We start from the raw sequence: 22,849 nt of genomic DNA on the forward strand, positions 1-22,849 counted from the left end.
AAAACACCATGGTCAATTACAATATGTTTTTGAACTATGAAACATTCAACATGGAGCTGAGCTGTGCCGATTGGCAGCAGGAATGGCACGTCACTGCCATTCCTGATGAGATATGGGACTCAGTTCCCCAGGAGGTACTCACCCACCTCATGTTCTTCTACATGGACTACCATCGCCATCTGGAGCGATTGGAGGAAGAAAGGCTGGAAGCTCTCCGCCAGCAACAGCGAATCATACGACTCGCTATTCTGTTTGTCGAGAGTATGAAGAAGAATTGATTTATTTTCTTCTTCCTATTTTTCTTCATCATCAGCCGTGCCCTGCTTCTTGAGCTAGGACAAAGGCTGTTGACGTTAGGTTTAGCAGCTTAGGGCAATCTTGTAAAAGTTCTGATGTAATTTAAATGTCATGAATGTATTCTCTTGATATATTAATGAAATTTGTTTTTTTTCAAGATCTTGTCTCTGAGATATTTTGTAATGCATTGATAAATCCTGATAAATATTCATATTCTGTTGACCATATAAATTTTGTTTTAAATTAAGTTCTGATTTTACTTTATCAGTACTTGTTCATCTGATTTATTTTGGTCATTTTCACTCGATTTTTTTTTCAGAATATTAGTGTTGCAGTGAAAAAATTGAATAAGTGGGAACAATTTCAATTTTGAATTAAAACTGATTTACCTTGATTCATGGAATAACTGGGTAAATGGAACGGTTTTTCCTTGAAAAACTGCAAGTGGGTAAGTAATGATTACTGTTTTCCCGTGCCCATTAACTATTCGTTATTACTGCATATCTGACAGGTGTCCAACGTTACATTTTTTTCAAAGGTATAAGTAAGACAGAGAGAGGATTTCTAATCTTTTATTCACTTTTATATTTTTTTTCTCTCTATTTGCTTTTACTCTCTTTCTTCTTCTAACGTTGGTTTTTCATATAGACATTCTATCAAACACCTAACAGGCACTTATAAATCTCGATTAATTTCATGGCACCTAAGGATTTAATCATTGATGGAGCTAAATTTGTTCCAAACAACTATGTTGCAATTCTTGATAATGCTGAAGCTCCATCTGAATTGCATTTTGTGCAAGATCTTCTTGCACACAGTGAAATCGGGTATGTATTGACCCAACCTTCAGTCTTCTCAAGCCAACAAGTTCTGACATTTTGGAGGACTGGAAACTTTGATAATGGTGGTCAAAATGGTACTCCTAGTATTGTTTTCGAAGTGGGTGATTCTCCATATGCAGTCACTCCTGGTACAATATACAAGGCTCTACATCTACTAGAAGGATGTACTTTTTCAACTCCAGAGGAATCAGCTCTTCAGGAGTTAATGGCCAGTTTGGGGTATGAGCAGAGTTTGGCCAAGCTTGGGCAGTTGAAACGGGCTCATATCAGGAGGGAATGGAGCTTCTTCTTCGACTGCATCACTAAAGCTTTTGGGAACAAATGTTCAAATTTTGATGCCATCCCTATAATGAGTTAGCACATCAGGTATGCCATCATTAACCAAACTCATTTTGATTTTGCAACTACTGTAATAGGTTTTATTGGGGATAGGATGACAGAGGATATGAATGTTGTCTACTTTGCTAGATTCTGTCAACTTATATATACTTTTTGTACTGATGAACCTCGACTAGCAAGTACCTTAACTCCACATTTCAAAGTTGCAAAACGTTACTTTAATGACCTGGTAAATGCTGACACTAAGAAATAAGTGGTTAGACCTTTACAGATTCCTCAGTCTGTAAAACAGATCTTAGTAAATGCTGATCCTGAATCCTATAGATCTGTTTATCCTGATGTTCAACCAACAACCACCTCCCAAACACCACAACAACCATCCGAACATACCACCCATACTACTCAACCAACCCTCAGGCAATATCTCAAATCATATCTCACCACTTCACAGAAAGTTCAATCTTCATCCTCAGAACCTACTGTGAAGCCTTCATCTTCCAAGCCTAAGAGGACAAAGACTGTTCCTCAAACACCTCAAAAGAGAAGGAGGATTGCTTTGAGAGATGAGTCAGACAGTGAGGAACAGGTTTCTACATCAGAACCTGTTGTCAAAGAATCTGAGAAAGTGACTTCTCAGAAGGATTCTGGAATTGGGGGATCTAAGCTTCTCAAAAGGCTTAGAAGAATGACTGTTGCTGAAACTCCAAAGGAATCCATATCTTCAAAGAGATACAAGAAACAGAGGGCAAAAAGGCCAATTCAGATGATGAGGAAGCAGCAGCTAAGGAAGGAGATCAGGAATCTCTGATCTCACAAGAACCAGAATCTGCTAAAGCCACTGTTTCTCCATCAACTCCAACTCAGGAAGCTGTTACTGAAAATGCCAACACACCATCTGTGTCTCCTAAGACTGTATCTTCCGTTAATACAGGCACAAGTGCTGATATAGATATCCAGACCTTGGTTGTGCCTGAAGTAATTTGCTTAGAAGCTCCAACAGCAACTAATCCATCAACAACACCTGTTACTGATGCTGCTCAAACTCCTGAATTATCTACTACACCTTCTCTGCATCTAGATGCTGATGATCAGAATATAGGTGAGCACCAGGATATGGCTGTTGATAAGAACTTGGAACCAGATCAGTAATTAGAGGATGCTGAAGCCTCCATTACTACTCATACTGTTGTTTTATCAGAAGATACTGATTCTATAAGTTCTGATGTTGCAAATGCTAGAGATACTGGTGATGCTGCTCCAAATGCAGATGCTGATGAAGGTGGTCCTTCATGACATGCCCCTCAACAAACTGTTCTTAAATCTGAACTTGTTAAGAAGTTTGTTACAAGAGAAGCACCAGTGCCTTGGAGTAAAACTCCTGCAGGACAGGAGTGGACTAAGGAATGGAACTCAATTACTTGTGTTCCATCTGCAAAGAATCTGGATGAGCAATTGACAAAAGCTGATGAGATGTTAAATACTGATGATTTCAAAACACAGCTTAGAGTCACTGCATTGAGTACTAAACATCTACAAGGTCTTCATTCTACTACTCATGCAGAGCTACACAAGATTCATGAAGAATTTATCAAATAGGAACAAATTCAAAAGATTGATAAGAAAAAGTTCTTCCAACCTACCTTTGACAGGATTGCTTATATTGAGAAGACTCAAGAGACTCAACAAGCTCAGATTGATGATATTCTGAAAAATCAAGCTTCTCAGCAATCTCAACTTAATGAAATCCAAGCCTCAGTGGAATTGCTTGTCTCTCTTCTATTACCTGCTGATGCAAAAAAGGGGGAGAAAGTAATTAAGTCCAAATGCAAGACTGATAAGACACTGAAAGGGAAGGATAATGAAAGGGATGATCAAGGAAACTCTGGAATGGGTAGAGGTCATAGTCAAGGTAGAGGTTTCTCATCAAGAAAAGCTGAAATCACAAGTCACAGGACAAGTTCTGATACTGGAAAAAGAATTAGTTCTGCTACTGGTAAAAGGAAAAGTTCTGATGAACTTTTAGATCTTGATGAAGAAATGTCAAGACAGTTATTTCTTCAGGAAAATCCAGGAATGGACTTGGAGAGTTTAATGGAAGAAGAAGCCAGACTTAAATCAGAGAAAGTCACAACTAAATCTGAAGCTTCTGGTAAAAAGACACTTCCAAAACTCAAAGGCATTGTGATAAAAGAAAGGACAAATACTGAAGCAACATTGGCTAAATCACAACCGCAGATAGATCCAAGATCCAAGGGTAAAGAAAAGGTTGGTGAACCTATCAAGGTTTATGTGCCTCCTGAGAATGAAGAAATCACTGATGAAAAGGATGATCTTGCTCTAACTTCAAGAAAAGTTCTTAAAAACAACCTCTGACATGGCTCAAGTTGTTCAGAGTCAAGAGACTGTAAATTCTGATATTTTGAAGAAGCAAGTAACCTCTGACACAGCTCAAGTTAACTTGATATCAGAAGATAGATCAAAGATACTCCTACCAGGATTCACTAAAGCAAAACAGACTCTACCTTTGAAGATTGCTGCAAGTGGTTTTGAAGCAAGAGTAGTTACTGGAAAGGAAGCAAGAGATAAAACTGGATTGGGAAGTGCTGATGAAAGAAGAATACAGAACACTACCAATGATCCAACTTCCTTGAGTGAACCAGGTATTGGAGCAACTCCTGAGAGATTGAATCAACTGGAATCTGTACAAATGGTATACCATACCTACTTGAAAGAACACATCTTGTTGTACTTCATGACAGATGGTAGGGTTTATCATATAAGGCAAAATGCCATTCCATTGAAGTATTTTGAAGAATTGGAGCATGTACTATTCTTACTTCAAGTGGATGACAGATTGACAGGAAGTGCTGTAAACTATTTGAAGGATCAGATTCAGAGACAGAAAAGGCTTTATTCTGTTAAGTCTGACAACACATATGTTCCAAAGTACAGAGATTATAAGGGTGATATAGTTGAAATGAAGCTCAACACTGCTAAGATTATAACTATCTTTCTGGGTTACATGGCTGTGGAATTCAATCTTGAGTCTGATAAGGCATATTTGATCAGACTGGATCAGGATATAAGAAAAGCTAAGATTAATGATCTTAGGGCTGCAATCTTTCAAATTGGTGAAGATACTGCAGAGCTTAAAGATGCTAAAAGGAGGATGATTGATGAACTTAGATATGCTGAGAGATGTTTGTTGAAGAACTATCTCAGAACAACTCCTGACATCAGAGAGATCAGAAGATGAAGCTAAGTCAAGATCTACAACTGATTAAATTCTGATATTTGTACATACCGAAGTTGTTATCAGAAGTTAAAATATTGGTAAAGCTTTAAGGATTGTAAGTTGTAGTTATCTAGTCTAATTCTCATGCATTTGTACTTAATGTTTTTGACATCATCAAATATCTATTAAACTTGTATATTATGCTAATTTACAAGTTGGGGGAGATTGTTAGATATATTTGATAATGTCATGGCTAATATGATTTATGTTTAGTTTTCAGATCTTACTTAAATAGGATAAATCAGTACTTACTGGAAGTCAGGACTTAAGGATATCAGTACTTATATTATTAGGAGATAATCATCAGAAGATGGATATCAGAACTTAAGTGCTGAAGGACGTTCAGATAAGGACAATAGCTGATTAAAGGAAAGAAGATCGAGATAAACATAAGAAGAGATATGCATGAAGAAGGAATTCTATGAAGAATAGAATACTTGGAAGAAAAGATATCTGATTGATATATTTTAGGAAGCAGAATTATATTCCATATCAATTAGCGATTATCTTGTAACTGTGTAGTACATAAACACAAACATAGGGTTCACACTATAAGTGTTATCATATTCGAGAAGATTATTCATTGTAACCCTAACAGTTCTCGTGATATTTATTCATCACTGAGAGGTAACAGTTCCCTACTGTAACAGAGTTTATAGGTTCAATAAAGTTTGTTTTCTGTTACTTGAGTTATTAGAGTTCGATTTGATTGTACTTTACACTGTATTCACCCCCTCTACAGTGTGTGTGACCTAACACACTCTCGTATTTTCGGAATCAGTTTCCCGAAAATTGGGCAGCGTCTCCTTTGTTTATCGGCCTACCCGTCAAAATCAAATCGACGTCACAACACAACAATGATCGCAATACAATCCAATCCATAATCCAATTCATCAATCCCAACCACCAATACAAATTCAATTTATTAATTATTTTTCATTTCCGTTTCATAATTAATATCACGAGTTAATGTTACGACCGGCATTTTATGTAATATTATTTGTGGATTTGATATAATATTAAAGTCAAATGAAAATATATTCAATGATTGTACGCTAGTGTGAGTGAAAATTTCTGCATTATAAATTTGCTTTGTGTAGTATATGATTTTTCAAAGCAAGAGTTTATTTAATTTCTTTATTATTGATTTATAAGGAATATTCTAAGCTTTGGAAAAATTTTCTTTTAAAAGTTATTTTGTTCACAAATTTTGAAAATGATTTTATAAAGTCTCTAAAAATCCAAGTTATTTTATGGTATAAATTTTATAATTTTTGAACTTGTATTTTATTTTATAAAAAATAAATCATTATAAATTTTAGATGTCATATTTAGCAAATTACAAGAAAGCCCTTGCATGCAAACCACCCTCTCATTCTTTTCAAGGACAAAAAGGACAATTCCAACCCCACTAACTCTTATTTCTCTAGCCAATTCCCTTCTTTACCCTTGCATGCAAAATGCACCAAGTATAAGTGGAGGGATAGACTTGTCAATTCTCCTTTCCACTCACATTTTGTCAAATCAAATACCATAAAAACAAGCAAAGATATGATCATTTTCACTCATCACCCACACCACACTCATTCTTCTCTCCCTCCTCCTCCCTCACTCTCGGCCCTCCCTCTCTCACTCTCGGGTTTAGCCGAGAACCACCCCCTCTCCATTTTTCTTCATCTCTCCACCAAGCTTCTACTCTTTATACAAGTAAATGTTATCTCCCATACCATGATCATTCATATTTCAAAGAGTTTTGAGTAGAAAGTTTAAGTTTAAGGATTGTATGTAAAGGTTTTAGTGAAACTCAAAATACAATCTTGATTCTTATGGATTTAAGGTTGTTTTTGAGAGGACTACAAGGAATGGATAAATGCCAAGTCTTGAGAAGGAAACTCTTGATGATTTAATGGCCATTTCCATCCATTTCATTCGGCCATGACCATATGGGAGCCGAATGAATGGTCCTTGAAATTATTCTTGTTGTTTTGATCAATTTTTGCATGTTTATGTGATAATTACTTGAATTTTGTGGTGAAAATTTGATAAAACTCCTTGCATGCTAAGTCATCATCTAGGTATACCTTATGCTAGGCTTGCATGTCAATTTTAAGATGGAATATATGTAGAAAATGTGTTATTTTGCTTTGAAAAACCCGAAGGCATGCATGCATGAGGATTTCTCTTAGAATATTGTAAGATTTTGATCATTTGGAAAAATTTTGTTAGTGAGCCTTAATTTCAGTAGGTATAATGTGTTAATATTGATTTATGCTTCTTGTTGCATGGTAATAATTCGTGATTAACTTTTATAAAAAAATGCATACCTTGTTGTTTCAAAAGCATGAAGATTTGTGATTTGTGAAGTATAGATTCTCTTGTTTTGCCATAATTGTACCTTAGGTAAGGATGATCTCACCAAGGTTATTTTGAGAATAAGGGAGTTAGTTCAGTAGAATACCATGTTTAGGTCTTGGTTTGAGTATTGGGTTGTTGGTAGTTGAGTTTTTCAAGTCAAAACCTTGGAGAAATGAGAGTTATAGTTTCTGCAGAAAATCAGTTTAGTACCCTGAGGTTTAGAGTGAGTTTTGACCATGTCATTGGTGTGCACTTTGAGGCCCAAGCTACCAGAAGTTAGTATTGGGAGTATATAAAAGGTTTTAGGAGTTGGTTGGAGGTTTGCATGTCATTTGGTTAGGTGCACAAGTAGAATAACCAAATTTGTCCAGCAGGGGACAGTTTTGTTGCAACTTAGAAATAGGGAGATTTGACCATGTCATGGGTAGGCCCTCATTAGGCACAATTGGGCCTTAGAGGGAGTGTCAGAGAAGTTTTTCCAACCATAGTTCATAGTATATGAGTTAGAACCATGTGTCACAAGTTAATTCAAGTCAGGGCATTTTCTGCCCAGAAAAACAGGGGAACCTTGGACTTTTAGCTTAGGCCCAAGAAGGCCCAAGCCAGGCCCTTGAGCCATATCAAGTTTGTGAGATTCCCTTAGGTCAGGAGAGTCTTGTGTAAAAGTTTTGAAGGAAAACTTGTAGTTTAAGAGTGTCTAATGCACTCAAGAAATTATAGTTGTCATTCTGAAATTTGCACCAGTGAGCACTATCACTTATCACATAGTTTTAGAACACTTAGAAGTGAGTATTAGGTCGACCACCATAGTTGTAAGATAGTATAAGGTCAGTAGAGCAAAAGACACAAGTGAGGGTCAATAGGTTTTGGATAATTTAGGAAAGGCACATCGAGTTAGGGAGCCAAAATTTGAAGACTTTGTCTAGTTTAGCGACCAAGTGACTTAAGTGGTGAGTCGAGATCATCCAAGCCTAGTGTTGCATTATGGTGTTATTTGGTATTAATATACGATATATGATTATGTGGCTACGTGTGTACATTTGAAATATAAAGGTGGATATAAATTAGGTGCGTATAGGCCTAAGTGCCATCCATGTTTAATTTCGGGTTGTAAATAGGTTAAGATGGTAAGAATATATTATAATGAGGATTATTATTATTTATGTAGGATCTCGAGACGAGGGAAAACTTGCCATAAAAGTCGAGTGAAGCTCCAGTTGCTCCTACCAGTCAGACCAGACCAGCCTATCTCAAGGCAAGTGATTCAACTTGACCTTCATATTTACTATAAACAGTTCATATATATCGATGCAATCATCCTGAGTCATTTTGATATGTTTAAGTCAAGCGTATCTCTCGCTTATCTTTGAATTATATAGAAATGCCATGAACCCTCGAGTATGTATTGCAAGTCGTTCAAAAGTCTTTTCATGATAGTTAAATGCCATGATAAAATATAGAGTTGTTATATTACTTGATTGATCCTCTTGATTAACATACTGATGATTCCTAAGTATTGATATCTCATCCTGATACTTGAACCCCTATAGAACCTTACCTTGAACTCTGATAGTCAGAAACTTACCAACATGATTCCTCATTGATTGATACCCTCTTTCTTATCCTAAAACTTGTCAATTCTGATATATCCTGAGCTAAAAATCATTTCTTCATACCTTAACACCCTTAGTATTCATGAAGCCTACATTCTTGATGATCCAACACCTGTACCTTGACGAGAAACCATTGCTTTAAGCCCAGTTTGGCATTACCCCTTCATATTATCCATTAGTCTCACCATATTTTCCTGTCCAAGTTCTGACATATGAAAACCTTTTGGTTACCCTAATAGAGTAAAGTTTTGTGAATCATGGCCCTAAGATTTATTACCATATTTCCCGTGATTCGAGTTGATCTATAATCCCTTAATAAAAATATTTACTGTTAAAAGAGATTTTGTTACAATTCGGCATCAGCTTTTGAAATAAATAAAATGTGGGTTTTTCAGTCCCAAAGGGGGATAAATGTTTTCTTGAATAGTGGATCTGGACTGAGACGCGAGTCATTTCCACACTTATATTAGGCTTAAAAGTTGCCTAGGGATTCCCGTTAATGTTTTAGAACCCAGCGAGGTTCGGGATTACTTCGCGGCTGATCACCGGCTATAATCCGTAGCGTCATAAAATGATTTTGATTAAGACATGATTTTAAAATTGTTTTGATGCAAGCAAAAATTGTAATATCCCATATTTTCAGATATTATCATTATTATTATTTGGAATTATTTATGTGATTTTATGTGAATTTTGGTGAATTATCTGATAAGTGGAATTGATGTTTGGGTGTTTATACGTGATATTATTTGAGTATTTGAATTTTTATATGTCCAGAATAAAATATAGATAATTGTGATATTTTTCTGGTAATTTTTGGAGTGTTATATGATTTTATAATGATTTATGTATTATTAAATATTTTCTGAATAATTACCAAAATTATTTTATAAAGCCGGGAATCATCCGACTTTAACCGTTTTCGCGTTTTTACAACCCGAAACTCTTCCGAAAACTCCTTCCTAACCTAATCTGATAATTCCGGACATTTTCCGTGTTTTAACTTTTTCGATCCGGATTACGGTTTGACCCGTGCGCGGCTCGGCGCAATATTTTCGATACGATAGTTATTTCGGTAATCAATAAAACCCGTATTTTCGGGAGATGGGATATTTTTACGTTATTTTCGTATATAGTATTTTATAAAAATCCCGGTTTTGATGATTATTCAAATATGGTATTAAATTGTATCATTTTTATAGTTACTTAGCAGCTAAGTAATCTATTTTCGGATATTTATTTGCATAAATACTTGGATTGTCTCTAAAATTGTTTTTATGGTTTTATAATTACAATAATTATATTTGGGATTTTATAAAATTTAGAAATCAATATTTCATCAATTATTTAGCCCTGTATGATTTTTAGATTTCATTTATTTGTAAAATCCGTATTTAATTCCAAAATTCTTCAAAAATTATGAAACTCATATTTATTTAAGTTTGAAATATTCTGAGAATTTTAAAATTATTTTGGGAATTTTTAGGATTAAATTTACCCGCGCGTTGAATCGTTTAATTGATGAAAGCGGGTATAAATTGCGTTTCAAAAATTATTTTAAAATTTCGAAATTTATGTTTTTATAAACTTCGGGATATTTATAACATTTTAAGACTATTTTTGTGATTTTATGAATTTGTTTCAAGTGCAGCTCGGTTCGTTAAATTGTGTAATGCGGGTATAACGCGCAAGTCAAAAATGCTTTAAAAATTATAAAAATTTTATTTTATTAGTTTTTAATTATTCTGAGAATTTTAGAATTTGTTTGGTAATTTTCTGATTTTATTTACCGGCGCGTTTATTCAATAAGTTGAGAAATGCGGGGCAAAACAAAATTTTCAGATATAAATAAGGATATGTTGCTGTGATCTGTTAAAAAAAAAAAAAAAAAAAAAAAAAAAAAAATGAGAAAACGTGGCAGGAGGCCACCACCCCCACCTGCCACCCCTGTAAACAAAACCCCCCCCCCTATTTCCCTACGCATCAGACCCCCACCCCCTGTCTCTCTCTTCTCTGCTTCACTTCTATCTCCTCTGTATATACTTTTTAATTTTCAAAAATTCATATCTTACAAACCGTTCATCCAAATTTCAATTATTATATATATAAACGATCAGCGTTTCGATACCTACGCATAGGTATATATATTGCAAGGTTTTAAGAAGAAAATTTGCAGGGCATATTTCCGTTATATTTCTGTTTTAATTTATTTTCGGGGCGTAGAAAAAGAGTTTGGAGGTGGTGATTACTCCACATGGCATCTCAGCGTGTATATATCTATTGCTATTAATTTCGGATTTTTCTGGAGATATTTTCCGGACATCAGATTTTCTCTTCGGGGTGATCAGAATTTATTTTGGGTAACGATTCCGAAATTTCGCCTTCGTACTTATGTATATTATAGCATGTTAGTGTTTATATATTTATTTCATAATTTTTAGAAATTGTTGGAGAAGTCACTTTTGGTCCGAGTTTTGGTTCAGGTGGCCGTGTTATTCATTTCTGGAGTGTTTATATGCGTAAATATAAATTATTGTGTTGATTGTTGTTGGTTGTGTCGATATGATATCGACTGGCAGTCCGAGAAATAGAGGAGGTGCTGTCCAATTTCCAAGAAAATATTATTTTAAATTATTTTACAGGCTCAATAATTCTTATAAAATTATTTCGAGTGTTCGAGCACTATTATTTAGTTATAAATAATTCGGAGACCTGTTTTAATTCCGAAAAATGTTCAAAAATTCATATTAAATAAACCGTTCGTCCGTTTAATACGAAACGAACGCCTCTAGACTCAGAAAAATATTCCGCTTTCATTAAAAATACTTTCGAGACCCAAATTCTTTTGTTTTGAAAGGTCGCTTGTTTTACAAGTCATTCTGAGTCGATTTTTGATCGATAAATCATATTTTTGACCCGATTCAGTTTAAAACGTACCTAGTCGAATGTTTTGGCGAGACGAGTCATGTGTTATATGAATTATATGATACGTGGATTATGTGCTTACGTGCTATGTGAATTATGTGCATATGTGGGTCAAGATTCCTGTGTTTGGCTGATATAATTATGTGTAGGCTATCGTATGGGTAGACGATAGGCTTTTGACGCGTAATTCGTCGAGTGGTTATCGATTAGACAATTAAAGTTCTATATTTTAATTATAGATGCGGATCTCTCGAGTTGATCAGGACAAGACGTTGGATAAGGAATGAGATGGAATGGTATTGGGTATCTGGCTTCTAGCAATCGCAGGAACAGCATATCGGTGAAGTGTTGAAAAGAAAGACGGTGATACTTTAAGACAGAATGTCAGAATAGATGCGTCATTGCGGGTGTGACTAACTGCTAAAACCCAAAGGCAAGTATTTCTATCATCACTTATTGTTCAAGTGATCTTTATTTTGAATCGTATCATGCAAGTACACTAACCTCACTTATCATTCAAGTGACGTTTAATTCGATTCATATTATGCAAGTAACCCCTGACTTCACTTATCATTCAAGTGATGTTTATTTCGAATTATATTATGCAAGTATTGTTTTCCCTATTCTCAGTTTAGAATCGATAAACATATCGTTGAATTAAATAATTCTGTTTATGCAAGTATTCCCGAACTTTCTTTTAAATACTGCAAATATTTATTCGCTCCTATTCTAAGTTCAGAATAGTTAACTGTTTTATATTTCGCTGCAATTACTCTTATTTATGCAAGTTCCTTTCACTATTATTTCTTTATCATTGATGGCTCTCTTGAGCAAGTACCCAAAGTGATTTGACATCAAAATACTCCACGGACTGGATGGTTACTATATATATATATATAAGGACCAGTGATGAGCTGGATCCTATGGGCCGGAGATGGACCGGACCCTTTAGGCCATAGTTGCCTGAGTACTCCTAATGTTGGTTGGGTCTATGCAGTTGGGTATAGATCCGCACTATCTCCTGACTGATCAGCAGGTTATAGTGCATATGTTGGTTTCTAGTGTTCAGTCCAATTTATTGTTGTTCGCCATTAATGGCATTCCCTCTTGAAGTAAAATGTGATTATGGGTTAAAGTTATTCTTTCTTAGCCCTCAGTTTCGGGAAATTACAGTGTTTATAAATGAATTCGAGGTTCAGAGTGTTGCTGCAGCATTTGTTGCTCAGTGATATTTAGAATCTTGAATGAATTGGGATTTTCTTAATTATTCAACCCGTCCTTATCAGGCTGGTTTAGCAGGCTAAGTCTATGGAAACTTAGTCGATAATGATGGATACTGAATAGTTAGGAATTTCTTGAACGTTAATAAGTCTTAATTTCAAGAGTTCGGTTTTGAGTAAAGTTTATGATTCATTCCATGATCATTGTTTCATGTTATTGCGGTTTACGATATTTCCGTAAACACTGTTTTTACGAGTTTTATTCTCGTCAAGATTCAAAGTATTGCCGAAGCATATCGCTCAAGAATATCAAAAATGGTTTTGAATACAATTAAGGAATTAAATCTGGGATTCCTCAACTAAAATTTTATGATTCAGCAACTATGATTTTAAAAATGTTTTGCTCTAATGCAGATGTTGGTTTTATATCAAAACGACCCTATATATGCTATAATTAACTTGCTGAGCATTTCTTTCGCTCATACTTGCCTGTTTTTAAATTTAACCTCCAGTGAGGATTAGCTCGTGCTGTTTAACTCCGTAATTCAAGGAAGCAAAGAAGAAGCTCTTGGAAGGTGGTTGGTCCAGGGTTTGCGATCTAGTGTAAGTTTTATTGTGTAAAATTGTTTATATTATATTATATTATAGTTTTGTATTTTATTTGGGCCTAGTATACTTCATTTCGAAGTTATACTAGTGGGTTTAGTTTTGAGTTGGAATTTATTGAAAAGAGATTTAAAAGAAAGTGAGAAAAATTTATTTGTGGAATTTGGAATTCTTGTTTCTAGAACTGTAACCTTAAAAGATCTTGGATTAGTTGGGGTCATAAATGATAAATATCTTCCGCTGGCATTTATTATTTGATTTAACAGGTTAATTTTGGATTGAAGTTTTATAGTGACGACCAAATCCCTTGACCCCGGATTTGGGGGCGTTACAGGTTGGTATCAGAGCTGAGGTTATAGTAAACTAGAAACGAGAGTGTGTAGGAGTGTGTATAGCTATGTGAGGACGTTTGAGCTCATATCGAGTTCCTGTTGGACTATTGGATATAGTACCAACGAGTAAGTTAAGATAAGGCGTATTCGTTTGAGATGGTTGTGCTGAGCTGGATGGAACTCCGGGAAGCTGCAAATTTCTATTGTGGAATCTTCTAAAACTACGATTCGACGACGATGGAGATTATCAATATCCTTAAAACATAAAGAAGTGTCTAGAATCGGACGACGAGTCAACAGGATAGTTCAGATTGAAGATAAATATTAAGACTTTGGCAATCCCTTTTCTTTCTATAATTTCTTTTAGCCTCTCTCAAAAGAGGTATCTGTTAGAGGATATATTCCCTAACACTCATTTTCAATCATATATGTGTTTTAAATATGCCAGAGGCTGTCATGAAGCCTATTTTTCAGGTTTTGATAGCTCTGTCAAGTTATGATAATAAATTCCACTTTTCTTATTTGGTGGATAGTTTCTTGGTGATGTGACACCAATTGCTCATTTGGTGTCAGAATTTTGTTCTCTGGATTTCATTTCCTTCATAAATATCAACTTTAAAATCTTTTCATTTTTATTCATTTGATTTTGGATTCCTTTGATATTCTTTTATTCTGACTGAGATGAACAACCTTAACTATAAGGGACACAAGGTATACTTGTCTGTGTGATAGGAGTTGGATGGGACGCCATCACTTGTGTGTATTGTGAATACATGAAGGTTAATAACCTTTAGTAGTGTCTTAATTTGGACACGCAATACCAAGTTCGTTTGATCATATTGATCTCTCAGTTATTCTCTTATTTCAACAATACTTTTTCTCAAATTTAGATTTTGGTCCCGTTATGGCATCAGATTCTTTTCTTTTTGAAATTCCATGATTTTATCAATCCAAATATTCGAAGGTTTGCCAATCAAGTTAAGTTGAGTATCTTGGTCAAGTCAAAGTAAAGCGATGTGATGAAATTACCAAGGACGACAGTGGACTGTAATGCGATTAAAATATTAGTGGCATATACCGAAGTCAATCTGTTTCTTTATTTCTCTCTTTATCTATCTTTATTTTCTTCTCTCTATCTTTCTCTCTATTTTTCTTTCTCGCGATCAGTAAAAAGTGATTCTATTGAAGAATTGATCAAAGGATGTAGACGGAACAGTGGTACACAGTGAAGCTCCTATAAAAGTTTTATCATACAAAGAATACAAGATTTATTTGAGATTATGGAAAACTGGAAGTATTTGGGAATGGAAAGTTGGTTAGAAAACCCTTAGTGCTTTCTTCTGCTGATTCCGAGGACGGAATCCTTATAAGGTGGGTAGATTGTAATATCCCATATTTTCAGATATTATCATTATTATTATTTGGAATTATTTATGTGATTTTATGTGAATTTTGGTGAATTATCTAATAAGTGGAATTGATGTTTGGGTGTTTATACGTGATATTATTTGAGTATTTGAATTTTTATATGTCCAGAATAAAATATAGATAATTGTGATATTTTTCTGGTAATTTTTGGAGTGTTATATGATTTTATAATGATTTATGTATTATTAAATATTTTCTGAATAATTACCAAAATTATTTTATAAAGCCGGGAATCATCCGACTTTAACCGTTTTCGCGTTTTTACAACCCGAAACTCTTCCGAAAACTCCTTCCTAACCTAATCTGATAATTCCGGACATTTTCCGTGTTTTAACTTTTTCGATCCGGATTACGGTTTGACCCGTGCGCGGCTCGGCGCAATATTTTCGATACGATAGTTATTTCGGTAATCAATAAAACCCGTATTTTCGGGAGATGGGATATTTTTACGTTATTTTCGTATATAGTATTTTATAAAAATCCCGGTTTTGATGATTATTCAAATATGGTATTAAATTGTATCATTTTTATAGTTACTTAGCAGCTAAGTAATCTATTTTCGGATATTTATTTGCATAAATACTTGGATTGTCTCTAAAATTGTTTTTATGGTTTTATAATTACAATAATTATATTTGGGATTTTATAAAATTTAGAAATCAATATTTCATCAATTATTTAGCCCTGTATGATTTTTAGATTTCATTTATTTGTAAAATCCGTATTTAATTCCAAAATTCTTCAAAAATTATGAAACTCATATTTATTTAAGTTTGAAATATTCTGAGAATTTTAAAATTATTTTGGGAATTTTTAGGATTAAATTTACCCGCGCGTTGAATCGTTTAATTGATGAAAGCGGGTATAAATTGCGTTTCAAAAATTATTTTAAAATTTCGAAATTTATGTTTTTATAAACTTCGGGATATTTATAACATTTTAAGACTATTTTTGTGATTTTATGAATTTGTTTCAAGTGCAGCTCGGTTCGTTAAATTGTGTAATGCGGGTATAACGCGCAAGTCAAAAATGCTTTAAAAATTATAAAAATTTTATTTTATTAGTTTTTAATTATTCTGAGAATTTTAGAATTTGTTTGGTAATTTTCTGATTTTATTTACCGGCGCGTTTATTCAATAAGTTGAGAAATGCGGGGCAAAACAAAATTTTCAGATATAAATAAGGATATGTTGCTGTGATCTGTTAAAAAAAAAAAAAAAAAAAAAAAAAAAAATGAGAAAACGTGGCAGGAGGCCACCACCCCCACCTGCCACCCCTGTAAACAAACCCCCCCCGTATTTCCCTACGCATCAGACCCCCACCCCCTGTCTCTCTCTTCTCTGCTTCACTTCTATCTCCTCTGTATATACTTTTTAATTTTCAAAAATTCATATCTTACAAACCGTTCATCCAAATTTCAATTATTATATATATAAAGGATCAGCGTTTCGATACCTACGCATAGGTATATATATTGCAAGGTTTTAAGAAGAAAATTTGCAGGGCATATTTCCGTTATATTTCTGTTTTAATTTATTTTCGGGGCGTAGAAAAAGAGTTTGGAGGTGGTGATTACTCCACATGGCATCTCAGCGTGTATATATCTATTGCTATTAATTTCGGATTTTTCTGGAGATATTTTCCGGACATCAGATTTTCTCTTCGGGGTGATCAGAATTTATTTTGGGTAACGATTCCGAAATTTCGCCTTCGTACTTATGTATATTATAGCATGTTAGTGTTTATATATTTATTTCATAATTTTTAGAAATTGTTGGAGAAGTCACTTTTGGTCCGAGTTTTGGTTCAGGTGGCCGTGTTATTCATTTCTGGAGTGTTTATATGCGTAAATATAAATTATTGTGTTGATTGTTGTTGGTTGTGTCGATATGATATCGACTGGCAGTCCGAGAAATAGAGGAGGTGCTGTCCAATTTCCAAGAAAATATTATTTTAAATTATTTTACAGGCTCAATAATTCTTATAAAATTATTTCGAGTGTTCGAGCACTATTATTTAGTTATAAATAATTCGGAGACCTGTTTTAATTCCGAAAAATGTTCAAAAATTCATATTAAATAAACCGTTCGTCCGTTTAATACGAAACGAACGCCTCTAGACTCAGAAAAATATTCCGCTTTCATTAAAAATACTTTCGAGACCCAAATTCTTTTGTTTTGAAAGGTCGCTTGTTTTACAAGTCATTCTGAGTCGATTTTTGATCGATAAATCATATTTTTGACCCGATTCAGTTTAAAACGTACCTAGTCGAATGTTTTGGCGAGACGAGTCATGTGTTATATGAATTATATGATACGTGGATTATGTGCTTACGTGCTATGTGAATTATGTGCATATGTGGGTCAAGATTCCTGTGTTTGGCTGATATAATTATGTGTAGTCTATCGTATGGGTAGACGATAGGCTTTTGACGCGTAATTCGTCGAGTGGTTATCGATTAGACAATTAAAGTTCTATATTTTAATTATAGATGCGGATCTCTCGAGTTGATCAGGACAAGACGTTGGATAAGGAATGAGATGGAATGGTATTGGGTATCTGGCTTCTAGCAATCGCAGGAACAGCATATCGGTGAAGTGTTGAAAAGAAAGACGGTGATACTTTAAGACAGAATGTCAGAATAGATGCGTCATTGCGGGTGTGACTAACTGCTAAAACCCAAAGGCAAGTATTTCTATCATCACTTATTGTTCAAGTGATCTTTATTTTGAATCGTATCATGCAAGTACACTAACCTCACTTATCATTCAAGTGACGTTTAATTCGATTCATATTATGCAAGTAACCCCTGACTTCACTTATCATTCAAGTGATGTTTATTTCGAATTATATTATGCAAGTATTGTTTTCCCTATTCTCAGTTTAGAATCGATAAACATATCGCTGAATTAAATAATTCTGTTTATGCAAGTATTCCCGAACTTTCTTTTAAATACTGCAAATATTTATTCGCTCCTATTCTAAGTTCAGAATAGTTAACTGTTTTATATTTCGCTGCAATTACTCTTATTTATGCAAGTTCCTTTCACTATTATTTCTTTATCATTGATGGCTCTCTTGAGCAAGTACCCAAAGTGATTTGACATCAAAATACTCCACGGACTGGATGGTTACTATATATATATATATAAGGACCAGTGATGAGCTGGATCCTATGGGCCGGAGATGGACCGGACCCTTTAGGCCATAGTTGCCTGAGTACTCCTAATGTTGGTTGGGTCTATGCAGTTGGGTATAGATCCGCACTATCTCCTGACTGATCAGCAGGTTATAGTGCATATGTTGGTTTCTAGTGTTCAGTCCAATTTATTGTTGTTCGCCATTAATGGCATTCCCTCTTGAAGTAAAATGTGATTATGGGTTAAAGTTATTCTTTCTTAGCCCTCAGTTTCGGGAAATTACAGTGTTTATAAATGAATTCGAGGTTCAGAGTGTTGCTGCAGCATTTGTTGCTCAGTGATATTTAGAATCTTGAATGAATTGGGATTTTCTTAATTATTCAACCCGTCCTTATCAGGCTGGTTTAGCAGGCTAAGTCTATGGAAACTTAGTCGATAATGATGGATACTGAATAGTTAGGAATTTCTTGAACGTTAATAAGTCTTAATTTCAAGAGTTCGGTTTTGAGTAAAGTTTATGATTCATTCCATGATCATTGTTTCATGTTATTGCGGTTTACGATATTTCCGTAAACACTGTTTTTACGAGTTTTATTCTCGTCAAGATTCAAAGTATTGCCGAAGCATATCGCTCAAGAATATCAAAAATGGTTTTGAATACAATTAAGGAATTAAATCTGGGATTCCTCAACTAAAATTTTATGATTCAGCAACTATGATTTTAAAAATGTTTTGCTCTAATGCAGATGTTGGTTTTATATCAAAACGACCCTATATATGCTATAATTAACTTGCTGAGCATTTCTTTCGCTCATACTTGCCTGTTTTTAAATTTAACCTCCAGTGAGGATTAGCTCGTGCTGTTTAACTCCGTAATTCAAGGAAGCAAAGAAGAAGCTCTTGGAAGGTGGTTGGTCCAGGGTTTGCGATCTAGTGTAAGTTTTATTGTGTAAAATTGTTTATATTATATTATATTATAGTTTTGTATTTTATTTGGGCCTAGTATACTTCATTTCGAAGTTATACTAGTGGGTTTAGTTTTGAGTTGGAATTTATTGAAAAGAGATTTAAAAGAAAGTGAGAAAAATTTATTTGTGGAATTTGGAATTCTTGTTTCTAGAACTGTAACCTTAAAAGATCTTGGATTAGTTGGGGTCATAAATGATAAATATCTTCCGCTGGCATTTATTATTTGATTTAACAGGTTAATTTTGGATTGAAGTTTTATAGTGACGACCAAATCCCTTGACCCCGGATTTGGGGGCGTTACAAAAATGATGCCATCTCACATAGTTTTATCTCTCGTTATGATTAGTTATGTCTTTTCATTGTCATTCTTAAAAGTATATCTCAATTTATGTTTTGCGTCATACTGTTAGCACTTGTTGAGCATTTGGCTCACTCCTTGCTTTACCCTGATATTACAGCTAGCAGCTATGGTTAGATTCAAGCAGACTGCCCGTAAGACCTGTGATGCTGATGCTTATGTTCGAGCTCAGGTAGAATAAGTAATAATAGTTGTGTGAGGACTCGGTATTTGTAATCAGATGTAATAGTTGGTAGTGTTGGGCTGTTCCAAACCCTAAACTGTAAGATCTTGGAGTTGGTTGTGTATTCTTCATTAGAATGATGTAATAGCTATATTTATTTTGCTGTTTAAGTTGGGGGTGTGACAGTTAATTTATTTAATTTATAAACATAGGACTCAGATAAAAATCATCATCGCCCACCGTCGGCTCGCCGAGGCTCATCGCCGACGACGGTAAAATTCGCGGGTTTCCGATTACTGGACATCCTACACGAATCCCACCGATTATTATTATTATTATTCGCACATAATTCATTTTTATTTCACAATCTTTAATCAATAATTTCCTGCAAGGAAATAAAATAATTAAATCAATAAGAACTTCCGAAAACCAGCACAGCAACACGCGCCGCCTCACCTCGCCGGAATCCGGGGGCGGCAACGGAGGCAAAATACACGCGCGCACACCAGTTACATGCACACACACAGGGACACACACATGTCAAATACACACATATACACAACACACGAAACCAGCCATGCCGGAAAAATGCGGCGGCAACCGGAGTAACAGGCACAGGAAGTCAAGGAGAAAACAAGGACATCAAATACACACCACAACACATACATATATACTCACGTATATATATACAAGCATGGAATAATTCGAAGGAAGAACAGGATACCAATTCGGGTTATCACCGAGCAGCAAGCCGGAAGAAAACAGCGGCGAACCAATCACCGGAGAAGGAGAACGAGAGAACAAGGGAGGAAAAGAGGAGAGATGTGAGGGAGAAACGAAGAGAGAGAGAGATAAAGTGAGAAGAATTGAGAAAGAATCCGAGAGATGAGAGTGAGAGGCGGAGAGGCTGAAGAAAAAAGGGAGAAAAATGGGTTAAACCCGATTAAACACCTGCCCCCTCTTTTTTTCTTTTTATTTTAGTATTTTATTACGATAGTTCTGAGTTCGGACACCGAAATTTCAAAATTTAATGAGCATTTAACGGGTAAAATCACTCAAAGATTCTCGAAAATAATTTTTAAAATCTCGGAATAATTAGAGGTTATCAAAATAAAGTTTCCAGAATTTCTAAATCATTTTAGAAACGCAAATCAGACCCGCGTTTTGTAAATTAAAGAACAGACGTGCGGATAAATAAAAGCCAGAAAATTTCCGGGATAATTTTGAAACTCTCAAAATATTTAACAGTTAATAAAATAAAATTTTCATGATTTTTAAATCATTCTAGAATTAAATATTCATTTTACAATTTACTCAAGTCATAAAATTATTTAAAACTAAATAATTAATAAAATATTAATTTCTAAATTTTATAAACTCTTAAAAATAATAAATAAAATTATAGAACAACAAAAATAATTTTTGAAACAATTTTAGCATTTATAAGAATAAATATTCAATAAAATCATTTTAAAAGCAAAATAATTCATACAACTCAATAATTAACTATACAATTAATCTTTTTACTTAACAGATCACACACAATTTGTGATAAAGCAAAGCACAGCTGACAGACTCATCGAGTATTTTATTTATTTAATAATTCGATAATTGTATTTACAGATCAGATCCGAAAATAGGTTATTTAGCCGCTAAGTAACTAAAAAGATGATACAATTTTAATACCAGACTTGGGTAATTATCAAAACGAAACTTCCTTAAAATATTTTATATGAAAACAAGGTAATAATATCTCTCCTTCTGAGAATACGAATTTTTATCGGACTATAAAATGATTTGCGTATCGAAAATTTCACACCGGGACTTGTACGTGTAAAACCGTACCCCGGATCAAAAAAGTCAAAACATGAAAAGTGTTCAGAATTATCAAATTAGGCTAGGAAGGAGTTTTCGGAAGAGTTTTGGGTTGTAAAAATGCAAAAACGGTTGAAGTGGGACGATTTCTGATTCTAAAAAATAATTTTATAATCACGTAAAAATAATCATTATTGACTCTATAAATTCTTATAAAATCATACAATAATCCAAAAATTACCAAAAAAATACCAAAATTATTTACATTTAATTCTGGATCATTAAAAATTAAAATATCTAAATTTTATCAGAAATAAACATCCAAATATTATTATCCATCATCAAATAATTCACCAAAAATTCACATAAAAATCACATAATAATTATTTATTAATAAAAATAGTTACATAATATTTCCCAAACGTTACAAGAGGTATCTATGAGGTCTTCAGTAAAGACTGATGAATCCCCCATGTTTGTGGTGGTGTCATCAAGGTCTACCCTAGCATGTAGCCTGTCACCATCTAAATAAGGTGTCTGGGTGGTGAGCAGAGCTTCTTGAGCTAAGTCACTTGATTTTTGGTGCACTTGAGAAGGGGATTCAAGTGGAGTAGAAATAGAAGAAATTTTAGTTATAAGAATTTGTTGCTCAGCTGTGAGTGTTGGCAGCTCCCCCTGAATAGATGAGGGAGCTTCAAATGATGTGACCTCACAGTGTGTGCCTTCCTTGTGTCTCCTACCATACACTTAAATTGTTTCTTGTGCTGGCTGTGCAGACTCACTCCCGGTTGTTTTTACAACTGCATCCTGTTAGGAGGATGTAGAGGAAGGTAGAGTGGCCAGCTCAGTTTGTTTACTCATTTTGGATCTTTTGACTAGTGGTGTTTCTCTTTCAGCTCTCTCCTCACCCCTCTCAGTTATCACAGCTAGGTTTATCCCCTTTCTCTTCTTTTTACTGACCTCACCCTTTTGAGAGGATGAGGCAGTTGGTTTCCTAGCTTTTAAAGGTTTTGGAAGGATGGTTGCAGCTTGGGAAGATCCATGTGGGTGTTCCTGTGTTTGTACTTCCATAGATACAGGAATTATAGTTGTACTAGATTGTGCATTAGATCTCATGTCAGGCATAGGATAAGGATAAGTCCTAAATCTCTC

General features: G+C 34.5%; 1 protein-coding gene across 1 annotated transcript in view; it reads right to left on the minus strand.

The window, feature by feature from the left end:
• Positions 1-20,618: 20,618 nt before the first annotated feature.
• Positions 20,619-22,849, minus strand: part of LOC141665391 (uncharacterized) — a 188,190-nt gene continuing 185,959 nt past the window's right edge. The window contains exon 5 of the mRNA XM_074471378.1: positions 20,619-20,789. Coding sequence (XP_074327479.1) covers positions 20,619-20,789 — 171 coding nt within the window. The remainder of the gene's footprint in view (positions 20,790-22,849) is intronic.

The sequence above is a fragment of the Apium graveolens genome, chromosome 6 (genome assembly GCF_009905375.1).
Source record: "Apium graveolens cultivar Ventura chromosome 6, ASM990537v1, whole genome shotgun sequence".
Taxonomy (NCBI): Eukaryota; Viridiplantae; Streptophyta; class Magnoliopsida; order Apiales; family Apiaceae; genus Apium; species Apium graveolens.